Below are 13,399 nucleotides of genomic sequence, written 5' to 3' on the forward strand. Positions count from 1 at the left end.
TGCACTCCTACCTTCAGCATTCTAAACTTCTGATAACTTAGAAATAAAACTGTTAATTTCTCTGTTTTGCAGGAAATTATGACTACAAAATTTGAGATTTCGAAAATGGAATGAAAATGGAACAAAATCACTACTCTTGTATTTGAAGCAATAGCTATTGAGAGTACACCTTCAGTCTACACAAAAGCACTGGAATTGTACAGTGTCACATAATTTCAGTAGGGTTGGGTGGGTGGAAGAGTGTATTTTATATGTTGCTGAAGTTACATTCTGAATTTTGTTTTTAAAACCAAGTAAGTTATTTTGCACGTACTTGCCATAGATTTGGATGGGCTTATACTTTTTTTGGGGGTAAATCTAAGCTGCTCTACTATAACTGTTCTTAACAAAGCTGGTCCACAAAGGATAGGGCAAAAGTTGCCCTGTTGCCCTTCCCTGTTCCCTTATAATCCATCCTGCCAAATGAAGTGGAAAAGCTGTCTTTGTATTCCAATATTCTTCTAGCCTGCAACATGAAGGCATGGTACTTGTGGTGTTCTGCAGCCACTTGTCAACTGTAGCTCTCAAGTGGGTGGGTTTCCATTGCCCATATTATATGAGATTGTTCCTCCCTGAATTTATTTTGTGCACAATTTCTGGAAAAGGGGTGAGCTTTCTAGACACTGGACTGTAAGTTTCCGATTGCTAGCTGTGCTGGCACTTTGAACGGTTATTCCAATTTCATTAGGAATGGTGTTAAAATGAAGTTTTGTAAACTTGGTTTGAAAGGGTTTAGTAAAACTATCAAGGGAGCTTTATTGTGATCTTGTTTCAGATTAAATAAAAAATAGGCTTTAAGTTCTACATCTGTTGATTTATAGTGCCCGTGCAGATTTTTATAGTTAAGGACAAAATCAAGCGGTTGTATTTTGTTCTGTTGGACCTTCATGTTGAATTCTGAGGATATACTGCTGTGTTTTTAATGAGTATGACACCAAATTTCATATATTCAAGATTGAAGACCATAGGTGATAAAGGCAGTCAACACTTGGCACAAAGGCAAGAGTAAAACTGCCAAAACAGTAGGTCCAGCAATATCTGTGTAGGGGTGGGGAAGGATTGGTGATGTTTCAAGTCAGGTCCTGAAAACTGAGAATCCTAGGTAAGGGGTAAAAGTAGGAAACTTCCCTGGGGTATGGGGGTAGTTACAGTGTATGATCTTCTCACAATGCTGCACTTGTTACCCCTTATTGGAAATTTGCTTCTCATACAATAACTATTCATCTCTACATCTTATTTTCTTTAATTTTTTTCATCCTTTGTCTGAAGTGTAGAAGTACTTGTCAGAAGTACAATAGTTGCCTTCAAACTCGTTTTCCTCTGACATTGAATCACTTCAGCAGTGGATGGCCCTGCAAGTCAGGGATGCTGAGACACAAGGCAGCAACCTCTGTGTGACTCAGCTCAATATTCTCAAATATCTGCTCTGATGTCCAACAGTGAATCAAACCGTAACATATTAGTCCTGAATCTTCTGTTTTTGCATCTACTTTATGCAGGATTCTTCTCCAACTCTTAGTTTAAAATGTTATCTTTCACATTTCCTTACAACTTGGAAGGCTGTTTGGCCCATTGAGTCTGTCGTTCACATCATTTCCATTGCCCCACTTCTTTCCTGTAATTTGTTCTTTCTCGCCTGTCCATTAACCTGTTCAATCCCTCCAACTCTTAATACTCCTGCCTTGTTTAATGAGTAATTTAGTGGCCAGTTAGCCTGCCATCTTAATGTCTTCTGATGTGGAAGTGGGGTGATGAGAATTTCTGAAGAAAAGTGATGTATTTATAGGGAGAATGTATAAACTTTACTGACAACACTGGAGGTAAGAATCAAACCAAGACCAAAAAATCTGTGAGGCAACATTGCTAACTGCTGCACCGTTATCTGTGAGAATCTCCAGCCTGATGCTGTATAGTCAATATCAACCTGTTTGTTTTCTTGCACATTTTTTTTAAATCATTCTGAGTTTTTTTGCAAAATGAGAAGATGTCATTGCTAAGTTTACTTCGATTTCTTGAAACATTATTAGAACTTTATATCCTACTTCTAAGTTGCTCCTCTCTCAACTACAAGCCATACCATACAACTTGTTGCTGAATCCTCTTGCCCTTCCAGCATTTGAAGCCTCTACTTTTTCGTCATGTTTCCCTGCTTCAGTACATTCCTGGAATGTTCCCTCCTTTGATTAATTCTGTGATTACCTTTTGAAGATTGTTATTGAAGTTGTCTGTAAGTAATGTGTTCTAAATATTAACCACTCATTTTTATTAAAAAAAACAAAGACCTCTTAACAAAACCAGGAGTAAGCAACTTTTCCCATCGCGTCTGCTGTAAGACCTGCAATGGATCCATGGGCACTAAAATTTGGTTTTGACGACTTATATAATTTTAGTGGAAAGATACTTTCAAGAGAATCTATGCCTAGCAATTTGATCAACTTGAGTTTCCAAGAGATACAAACAGTAACAAAGTACAATTATATAGTGCCTTTAACATAGCAAAATGCCTTTGTGTATTTCTCATAATATAAAAGCAAATTGAACACTGATCTACAATAGCCATTGGGGTATATAATCAAAGTTCAAGCCAGAGGTAATTTTAAGGAGCATCTTAAGAAAAGTGTGATTAATGAGTTTAGTGTTGGTGGGTAGATAAGATGGGTCTTTTGAGAAGAAGGTCACAGCAACTAAGTGCATGTGTGGTGAGGTGGCTATTATCTATGACTCTCAAGGTCAATAAATAAACTTACAAGAAACAATTAGTATTATTTTAATTGTGCAGAAGAACAGTTTTAGCATCTGCATCTCTTGCGCAGTACAAAATTAATATGCTAGAGATCGGTGCCATATTTTTTTTAAATCTTTAGTGATTCTGCTCTGATTAGATACAAGACAATTTCAACTCTTTATACTGTATTGTTGTCAATTACTTTCAAGTACTCCGGAAGTAGCTTAAGTCGGTTTTTTAACAGAGATACCCATAATAGGTACAGCAGCACTTCCATTCAAATTTTCTTCATGTTCCTTTCTTTGAATCAGCTAGGAGCAAGTTTTTACTTAAATGTGCAATATAAACTCTAGCAAAGGGGGAGGTTAGGCACATCAATGCATCACTAGCACTCATCAGCAGTAGCTAATCTCTTTTGATGTGTTCTTTAGTGATTTTTATAACTGGCACAAAGGAGTAGAACCCTTTTCTATCTACTATATTAGCTTTTTGGTGTACTACAGGTAGCTTGCCTACGTCTATCATGGGGATCCACATGTGTTTTCTGTGTAATTACATTTTCTGAGATGTTCTGAATTAGTTTTGCATGGAGTAAAAAAATGTGGTAGCACACATCTTAAGATTCCCACTGCAAGTGTGTCAAAAGATACATAAGGGGACACTTCAACATATTTCTATCAGATTTCTGAAAGAGCTATGCATTTAGTACTAAAGCCTGACTTTTCCCCAAACTGTTGCAGTCTGTTTTACATTAATATCAGCTCTTGCATGTGAACCCATCTTTGTTGCATAAAATGAACAATAGGTCATCTCAGCTTTGTTAATTCACTCATAGAGTTAGATCCCGGTTGATCTTTATGTCTACTTCATTTGTCCTGCTTGTTCCATAGGCGTGATGTATTTTCCTAATAAAAATCTTATCCTGATCTCTAAAATGTTAAATGCACCTACTTCATATTGCCACTCTTCCTAGCCAGTCTGTTGGGATAGAAGGTGGTTTGTTCCACTCTGGTTCTGAGTTAACCAAGGCAAATGTGGGAACCCCAGACTCTTTCACAAATAGGGCAGGGATTGTCATAGATAAGTAGCTGAGCAGTTTGCAAGGAGATGTTTCTTCCATTGATACTGGACTGAAAGTTCTCCAGCCACCCTAGTAGATGTCCCTTTACTTTGAGCAACTTAAACCAGATGTCCACATTTCTAAAGTTCTGAGCATTCTCTAAAATATTTTCCTCTGACCATTTGCGAATCTCATCCTATGACAATGTCAGTTTCAGCAATTTAAAGAGATTCTTGAATGTTGTCATAATTCATTAGGAAAACATTTCCAGATTTCACATTTAGGGTGTGACCTCCAATGTTAACTGAATTCAGAGGAAATGATTATATTGGCTAAGTTTATATTTATCATGAATAGGAGGCAGAGATGAGCAACAAATAGATGTAACAGAAGATAGTTATGCAGATAGTGGATTGTGGTTGTATTTATAGATCTGTAATCTATAAATATTTAATGTATTCAAGATAAATTTTCTTGTATCCTTTAAACAAAAAAAAAGTATCAGATATGGTTCCCTCTAACAGTCGTATTGAAAAAAACATCCGGTAGGATGGCGGCGCGCTCAGATGCAGCAGCTTCAATGGAGCCAACCAAAGGTGGTGTTGACTTTAAACATTTTTTATGATCACAAGACCCTGCTGGATATTAAGAACTTAAAAGTACTGCTGGTCTACCCCATCAGTGAGGTGATCGTTGGTGGAGAAACTGAAGGAGTCTGACTTGGTGTTGATCACGTTGCTGCCTGCATCAGACAAGCATCGGAAGAGTTGGTACGTGAAGGTGGTGTAGAGCCTAACAACGTGATCATCTTGGTCACTTTTCTTGTGATCACAAGACACCATTGGACATTGTTAATGTGGAATGCTGCAAGTCCATTTCGCTGGTTCATTGGCAGACTGGGGAAGGTGTGTAGCCTTGGTTGTAGTGAGGACTGGGCCTCGAGCCATGGTATCACCTGCTTACAGCAGGCCAGGAAAGGGGTATTGAAGTGGGTGTGCTCCACCGAAGGTGTGGCACAGCCGGAGTCAATGCTGCCCATTCCACCCCACCCCTGTATTTGCTAGGCAGAAGACGAGCCATATTATGTTCAACTGCCCACTGCTGCAGCATTCATCAACTCAGGGACTTGGACTATATTTTTTTCTCTGTGACTATATTCACTGCTAGCTTATATGTGCTTCCTATCTTACATGTGCTTTGTGTGCCTTGTGCTGTGTGTAACTGTTGCTAATGTGTTTTGCACCTTGACCTCGAGGCAACACTATTTTGTTTGGCTGTGAACTTGAGCTACATGTTTTGGGTTGTTTGTTAAGGAAAATAGAGCTTGGTTCTAGTCTTTCTACCATCCAATAGTCATACAATAAATAAGTTGTACCAGACAGTGTTAAGACAAACCTGATTGGTAAGGATGGTGTTTTCTTTTTGCAATTGTACTTTCTTGAATATTTGCTTGAAACTTGAAGTCAAAATCCAGTTTTCAGTACTTGCGTTTCAAACCTCATCACCTTTGTGATGACCAAAGGTAAATTTAAAAAATGTTAACTTGTACCAGTAGGGGAGGGAAACAAGCTTCTGAAATAAAATATTCGGAATCAATGTGTTTGTGCTGAGTTGTTAACAAGTACATAACTTCTAATTGCTTTGAACTATCAACATACATGGATAGTTTTGTGGGATGGTGATGCAGAGCTTTGAGGCAGGGAAATGATGGGTTGAAAATTACATAATTTTGCAACACAGACAAAATGCTAGAGGAACTCAGCAAGTCAGGCAGAATCTATGGAAGGCAATAAACAGTCAACGTTTCAGGCCAGAACCCTTCATCAGGACTGGAAAGGACCCGAAACATTAACAGTTTAACACCACTCCATGGTGCATGACTTGTTGAATTCCTCCAGCATTTTTGTGTGCGTTGCTCAAAACATTCAGCATTTACAGAATTTTGTGTCGACGTAATTCCGCAATGGTGGATAATGCACCCATCTGTTCTAACCCGCTAGTGGTATCTTTCATTTTTTCTGGGACACAGTTCTGTTCATGCATAATACAGGGACTTTGTTTCTAATGCTTAAAAGTGACATTATAGTTGAAGTTGCGAATTGGTCTTCATTCATGGGCTGTAGTTATCACTGGCAAGGCAGTTTTTATTGAGTATTTGTAATTGACATTGAGATGATAGCGGTGAACCACAAAGTATAATTGTGATTCAACTAAGTATTTATTTACAGTCACTTCTGCTGGCATTTGTTCTACATAGCTTGAACTAGTTAAGAAAGCAGAAGTAAAAAACTAGACTTGGCACATTTAATTCTGGGCCCATAACATGTTAATGCCAAAGGATACAGAAGGACAAAATTGGCCAAGGTTCCTATTTTCAGTTAACTGCTGGGTAAATGTGGACACCAAATAGGGGTGGATTCTGATGCTGATCACAATTAACATAATTAATCTAGGGTACTGGATGGAAAGTGATGGGTGACCGGTGTCCATGGAATGCATTCTGAATGGGGGTAAAAATTAAGATAGTTCAAACCATCTGTTTGTATTCTCCAGCTTCAATTCCTATTTGAATATCTTACAGCAAATTACTATGTTCTGTTTAATGAGGTGGCTGATGCAATTTTTATGTGAAGTTTCTGTTTTGGCTGGAAATTGTTTTCTTGGTCACAGGCGTGAATAATGTATTGAGTAAGTGATGTGGTTGGATGGTGGAAGTGAATTAACTCTACAGTTATAAAATCGATATGTGATGGAAGAAGATTAACCATTCAGGGATGGGAAATAAGTTTTGGTAGACTCTACTTTTGCACTTTCAAACTTAAAAAGTGATTGAAATTCAGGTATGAAATTTTTATTGGATGTAAACAGGGCTATTGGGTCAAATAACCTTCTTGTCTGAGAATATTTCATCAAAATTACCACAGCCACACTGAAAGTTGGAAAAAAAGGAAGTTTTATTATTTAAGGAGAGCAGGAAGCTAACTTAAATAAAATAGGGCTGGGTGATTCAAAGTCATTCTTATCAGAATCAGGTTTATTATCATTGGCAAACGTCAAATTTGCTGTTCTGCAACAGCATTATAGTGCATGTAGGAGCCATTAATCTACTTTGTCTAGATTGTATTTTGCATTGCATGTTTACCATGGGTTATGGTCACGGGTGGCAGAAGTGAATGAGTGTAGTCACATTTTCACCCTTTGTACCATAAGTTTTTAGTCAGTCAGTCAGGGAATGATTTTTTTTGTTGACTGCTATATCACTAATTTGGTTATGCTAACTTAGCTTATTTCATTTGTTACGCTTATTTCACTATCTCTATGCTACTTTTGTTATTTTTTTGATCACTATACTGTATAAGATCATTTGTTTTTGCTGGTTTTGTAATAAAGGATTGCATGTACTTTTTTTTTGACTTGGAACTCAGTTATTTGGAAGTGCATCATGGAGTGTCGAATCCTTCACTCAGTATCTCAGCAGTTTTGGGTTTGTTTTTTTAAGTAACTACTACATTTTGTCAACAAAAGAAGTTATACCAAACAAACACGTTTAAGGCAAAGGATTGCATGGGACCTGTTGATGAACCCGGAGCTGCTTCACTAGGATTATCTGCAACCTTATGTTGACTCATGCTGTGTATTTGTGGTTTGAACATAGTTTTGAATGGTTAGCACTGCCCATCCATTAGAGACCATTGCTGGATTGTGTGAGGGTTCATTGCTTTGTTTAGTTGAAATATTCTTCCTGTTGCCAACATTTAATTGAATGGTGTTTGCTTGGTCTGGTTCTGTGTTAACGATCCTATGAAAAAGGAAAATACCTTATAAGTGCAATCTCATTTTGAAAACTAATCTGTGAAGTTGTTGCTTAGCAACATCAAATATTAATGTCATTACTTCCCAAGGATGAACAGAAAAACAGAATGAATGTTTTTCAAGCATTGATAGCTATAGCAGTGCATTCAGATTTTGTGAAAGAATGGTTGACTCAAACATGTTACAGTGAAGGTCATGTTGCTGCAGTGAGTGAAAATAGGCATCACCTTCCAACAGGCGATGCTTCTCAAAATTCAAGACATGTTTTGACTATGCAGATGACCCACAAGATGATGTGAAACCAAACGACAGTGTGCAAAATGAAGCTGCTGCAGGAAGAAAAGCTTCTGTATCTAATACCTCCTCTGCACATGATTTTTTTTAAAAGACTGATTTAGCTGCATTAATGGCATTTCAATTATCAAAGGACAAGCATGCGCCGCAGGAGCAAGAGGAATGATTAATTGCTATGGAATTATGGAGAAGAAAGGAACAGCTGAAGTTGGAAAAAATTGCCGCACATATGGCTAAAGTTTGTGAATGTGGCGACTGCTAAAAGTGCTCCAGCAGGACAGTCCTATAGTGTGAGTTCCTATATTGAAAAGGCCCAAAGGAACACAAAAATACTCAGATCTATGTAAGAAAGAGCTCAGCTGGGATGACACTATACCAATATCAGTTGACATAGGTGGACAAGCTGTCTGAAAGAACTCTGCCAGTTGGAAGACCTCAAGGTTGTTAGATGTTTGAAGCCTCTGGATCTTGAAGAAGTTATTGCTGCACAGATACACTACTTTATAGATAAAAGTGAAGACAGCTGTGAAGCAGTAACCTACCTATTGTTGCACAACGTGTGCATAGTGCTTTGTGCTTTTATCATGGGGAAATCTAGGGTAGCTCTGTTGAAATCAGTTTCTATCCATATGGAGCTTATGCTGCTATGATAGTAAGCTATATGGACACTCGTGGAGGAAGGAGTTATGCATTCAGCCTCATGACTCAGTTTTTTGGACTGATAACACTTTTGTGCTGAAGTACATCAAGAATGAAACATGGGCATCAGGGCTTTAGTATCTTCAGCCCGAGAGGGAATGGCCTCTGAATCCTGATTGTTCTGGAGAACTCCTGCTAGATGATCTGGAAGTCAAGAATGCTGCAATGAATGCCATGCAGAATGAAGAGGAGGTGGACACAGTAACATCTATAATCCATAACTTCTCATCTTGGACCTATTTGAGGAAGACAGTGGCCTGGATTCTTAAGATTTAAGAACCTGTTCTTGTTTCATAGAAGAGAAAGCAATTGAGAATGGTTCTTGCTCAGTCTGACTTGGATGAAGAACAATGAGGGTATTCTTTGAAGAGAGAGATTGAAAAGGCCAAAGGTCAGATTGGCTGAGATCCTCTCTTACTAGAGGAGCTCAGGCTGAAATGGAGATCACTGGGTTTTGCCAAAGAGATTTCCAGATGAATTCTCAAGTTTGCAAAGGGGTGAAAGTGTGAAAAGGAACAACCATAATTTCAAACTCAATCCAGTACTTGAAGATGGTGCCTTGAGAGTTGGTGAATGATTTAGTAGGGCAGCCATGCCTGAAGAGTCTAAACTTCCTGTTTTACTGGCAAAGGATCTCCATATCTCAGATATCATTAAGGCATGTACATCAGAGGTGAGTCATCATGGCGGTAACCACATATAATACAGTTTGCACCAAAAATACTGGTGCTAGTACAGCTATAAGAAAAAAAACTGTCTTAGTGTGTTGATTGTTCACGATTGCACGTGGTTTTAGGATGCCAGCACATGGCAGATCTACCTTTGGACAGTCTCTATTTACATGTGTAGCAGTGGACAACTTTGGACTTTTGAGGTGAAGAGCAGGAGTACAATGAAGAGGAATGGGGTAATATTTACCTGTTTAGTTCTACAAGCTGTTCACATTGAAGTGGCATCTTCTTTCAACACAGATTCCTTAATGCACTTTGATGCTTTATAATTAGGCAAAGACAAGTTAGTGAACTGTGCTCTGATAACGTGGCAAACTTTGGAGCTGAGCATGAGTTAAAAGCATTGAGAAATGGAACCATTCACAGATCAATGATGTCCTTCAGAAAGGAATTGTGTATTTTTAACCCCTCAACTGGCTTACATCAGGGAGGAACATGGGTGAGATTGGTCAGGTCTGTGTGAGATGTCCTTAATTCCACCATGAAGGTACAGAATCTTGAAGGCGAGGGCTTCCACATAGTTCTTTGTGAAGTAGAGATTAATATCAATTCTCATCCAATTACTAAGGCATCCTCTGATCCTGATGATTTAGAAGCACTAACGCCCACCCATCTGTTGGGTCTGAAGACCTCACAAACCATAGCATCAGGAGAGTTCCAAAAGGATGGCATTTATGCTCATCATAGATGGAAGTAGGTCCAAGGCATGTCAGTCTTGTTTTGGAAACAATGGGTCAAAGAATACCATTGTTACAGGAACATCAGAAATGGTCAAGAATAAAGTGCAATTTCCTCCCATGAGACATTGTGGCAACACAGCACCTCAACTCGTGGATCATGGGAAGAGTCATTCAACTTGTTATACTTTGTAACTTCAGAACATTAAATTAATTCAAAGGAAGACACAGGAGTCCAAAATGCAGGTCAAACTTCAAGTGTACATCAAGCAAGGCACACCTCAAGGTCAGTGGTAGCATGATGACGTATGCAATTCACATATTTATACATATTCCCATAATAATTTATTTAAAGGAACAAGAATGATTAATCAACCAATTTATATACTGTATACAAGGTTACTCAAATATATTTAAATATTAAATACACAACTCAGGCCTTTCCATACATAAGAAGATTCTAGAGACCAAGTCTAGCTATCTGGAAAGGCCTATAACCAAGATCTGTTGGTTAACAGGAGGCAGAGGTTCAAGGAGCTAAAGCTCTAGAAGATTTATGACTTTGACTTGATTTACTGACTTGGCAGAGCGGTGGTAAAGATCATTCTGTACTCGACTAAGTGCTGGTAACCTCTGACCTAGATGACTGTTATTTAACTTGACTTCAAGAAGAAAGAGTAGATTTGCATGAATGTTTATCCTTGAAGATTGCATCTCTCTTTTTTGCAGTATATAGTTGTAATTTTAGTGTAATATTTAGGGGCTGGAATTGTGTTTATTATAGGTTATGGTAATTTGTCACGGGTTGACGTGTAGTAGAAGCAAATGAGTATAGTCATGTATTCACTGTTTGTGCAGTTAGTTTTTAGTTGGAGTCAGCCAGGGATTGGATGTTTTTTGTTGACTGCTTTGTCTCTAATTTGGTTACATTAGCTTAGCTTATTTTGTTTATTTCTCTATTGCTACCTAGTTCCGTTAGTTTTTCTCACTAAGATCATTCGTCCTGCTGGTCTTGTAATAGAGAATTGAACAAACTTTTTTCAACTTGGAACTCAGTTATTTGGAAGCGTGTCATACAGTGTCAAGTCCCTCGCTCAGACCTAGTGGTTTTGGTTTGTTTTTCAAGTAACCACTACAGTGAAAGACAAAAATTCTATGTTACAAAAATAACATGAAACAGATCTTGAAGGGTCCATGAAAATCCTTTGCTTATATGATTAAAGAGAATCCCAAGGCATTCTGCATCTACATTAAGAGAAAACAGATTACTAGGGAGGGAAGGACCACACAGGGATAAAGGAGAGAAAATATACTTGGAAGCAGAGGATGTAGGGGAGTTCCTAAATGAATACTTTCCATCAGTATATACCAAAAATAAAGAAGTGATGGATAATGAGATTGGTGTGGAATCTGCTAATATGCAAGGGCACTCTGAGATTAAGAAAGAGGTAGTGTTGGGTCTCTTGAAGGACATTAAGAAGGATAAGTGCCCAAGGACTGTCGAGATATACTCCAGGTTTTTCAGAGAAGTAAGAGATGAGATTGCTGGGACCTTGACCAGGATCTTTGTATCCTCAGTAGCTACTGGTGAGATTGCAGAGGACTAGCTAATTGTTCATGTTGTTCCATTGTTTAAGAAAGGAAATGTGGGTAATCCTGTTAACTAGACTGGTGGCTCTCACATCAGTGGCAGGGAAGCTATTCAACAGCGTGTTTAGGGATAAGATTGTGAGCATTTGAAGAGTTTAATTAGGGACAAACAGTGTGACTTAGTTTTTTGAAGAGGTGATGAATATGATTGTTATGGGTAAAGCTGTGGAAGTTGTCTACATGGATTTTAGTGAGACATGCGACAGGGTACCAAATGATAGGCTTCTCCAGAAAGCTGAGATGTATGGGATACATGATGAACTGGCTTCCCCAGTTAAAGGAAAAACAGAGGGTAGTGGTCAGTGGAGTGTATTCTGGCTGGAGGTGACTTATGTTAACTCCAGAAACTAATCAAACAAAAAAAAACTGGAGCCAGGGTGCTGATTAAGCTTCTCCATTTTTATTAAATGAGGTGCTCACATGTAACATGGTGTAATGATGTATGTTATTCACATACTTGTTACGTATAACTCATAATGAATTATGTAAATAATGCTTAATCAAACAATATATTTAAAATATTACTGAAATATTAAATCCACTACATTCCTCCCTGCTTAGCTATAAACTTCAACTCAAATATATAACATATTAGCCTCTTGTCATATATATAGTCACGTGTATATGTGCAAATACCTTGTACTATATAATACAACTACTATATAGACATCCACAGTATGGTACATTTTAAATTTCTTGCTTTTGTGGGATAACATCTTTCCTGACAAGGGGAGTCACTCCGGCAGATGAGACTTGTGGCTGTGAAACAATCTCAGGTTCTGGGGCCTGCTGTGGTGGTTGTAAGTGTTGACTTAGGACTGCAGGAAGTGGTTCTGACAGCTCTGAAACCTTTCTTCTCTAACAATTGACCCTGCTCTCCTCAACTCATCTCCAGATAACATTAGACACAATCTCCACTGTGTAGGAGAGTGATCCAGTTCTGTCCTTAATCTTTCCAAGTACCCACCTTTGATCATCTCTGTAGTCCCTCACCAGGACTGTTTGTCCAGGTTTGAAACATAGAATCTTCTTGTTTGAGAACCCCTCAATTTGTCTCAGCTGTTTTTCCTGCATACTCCTGATATTGGGTTTGAGGAGATCCAAGCTTGAACAATCTTTAGATTCTGGACAAACCTGTCTACCAGGCCATTTGTAGCTGGGTGGTATGGGACAGATGTATCTTATTCCGTTCATTTTCAGATACTGCAATTGCTCTGCAACGAACTGGTCAATTGTCACTGTGTTCTGAAACACCAGTCCTTGAGAAGAGGCTTCTCAAGTGACTATATATATAACAAGAGGCTAATATGTTATATATTTGAGTTGAACACTTCAGGATTGTACAAGGCTGTAGTGGAAGCTTTGGAAATACTTCTGGCCACTTTGTAGCTACGTCCACTACTATCAAGAAATTTGTATCTATGAATGGTTCAGTAAAATCCACACAAATCCTCTGCCAGGGCAATGCAGATCATTCCTAGAATGGAGAGATGCTGCTGCTCTTGGTATCTTCTAGACATATTGGCATCCCAAACAATGTTGGCAAGTTGCTCCATCTGCTGATCTGTCCCAAGCCACCAGACAAAGCTTTGAGCCAACACTTCATTTTGACCATGCCTAGATGACCAGCATGTAACCACTCCCAACATTTTGCATCTTAGCTTGGATGGTACAGCAACTCTCGATCCTCACATAAGGCAACCCCCATCAA

At 38.5% G+C, this 13,399-nt stretch overlaps 1 protein-coding gene across 2 annotated transcripts in view; it reads left to right on the forward strand.

Moving 5' to 3' along the window:
• Positions 1–7,230, forward strand: part of LOC140725214 (transmembrane protein 87A-like) — a 66,036-nt gene extending 58,806 nt beyond the window's left edge. For both annotated transcript variants that reach the window (XM_073040365.1, XM_073040366.1), the window contains exon 20: positions 73–7,230. In XM_073040365.1, the coding sequence (XP_072896466.1) occupies positions 73–114 (42 nt within the window). In that variant the 3' untranslated portion in view covers positions 115–7,230. The remainder of the gene's footprint in view (positions 1–72) is intronic.
• Positions 7,231–13,399: the final 6,169 nt, after the last annotated feature.

The sequence above is a fragment of the Hemitrygon akajei genome, chromosome 3 (genome assembly GCF_048418815.1).
Source record: "Hemitrygon akajei chromosome 3, sHemAka1.3, whole genome shotgun sequence".
In the NCBI taxonomy this organism is placed as follows: Eukaryota; Metazoa; Chordata; class Chondrichthyes; order Myliobatiformes; family Dasyatidae; genus Hemitrygon; species Hemitrygon akajei.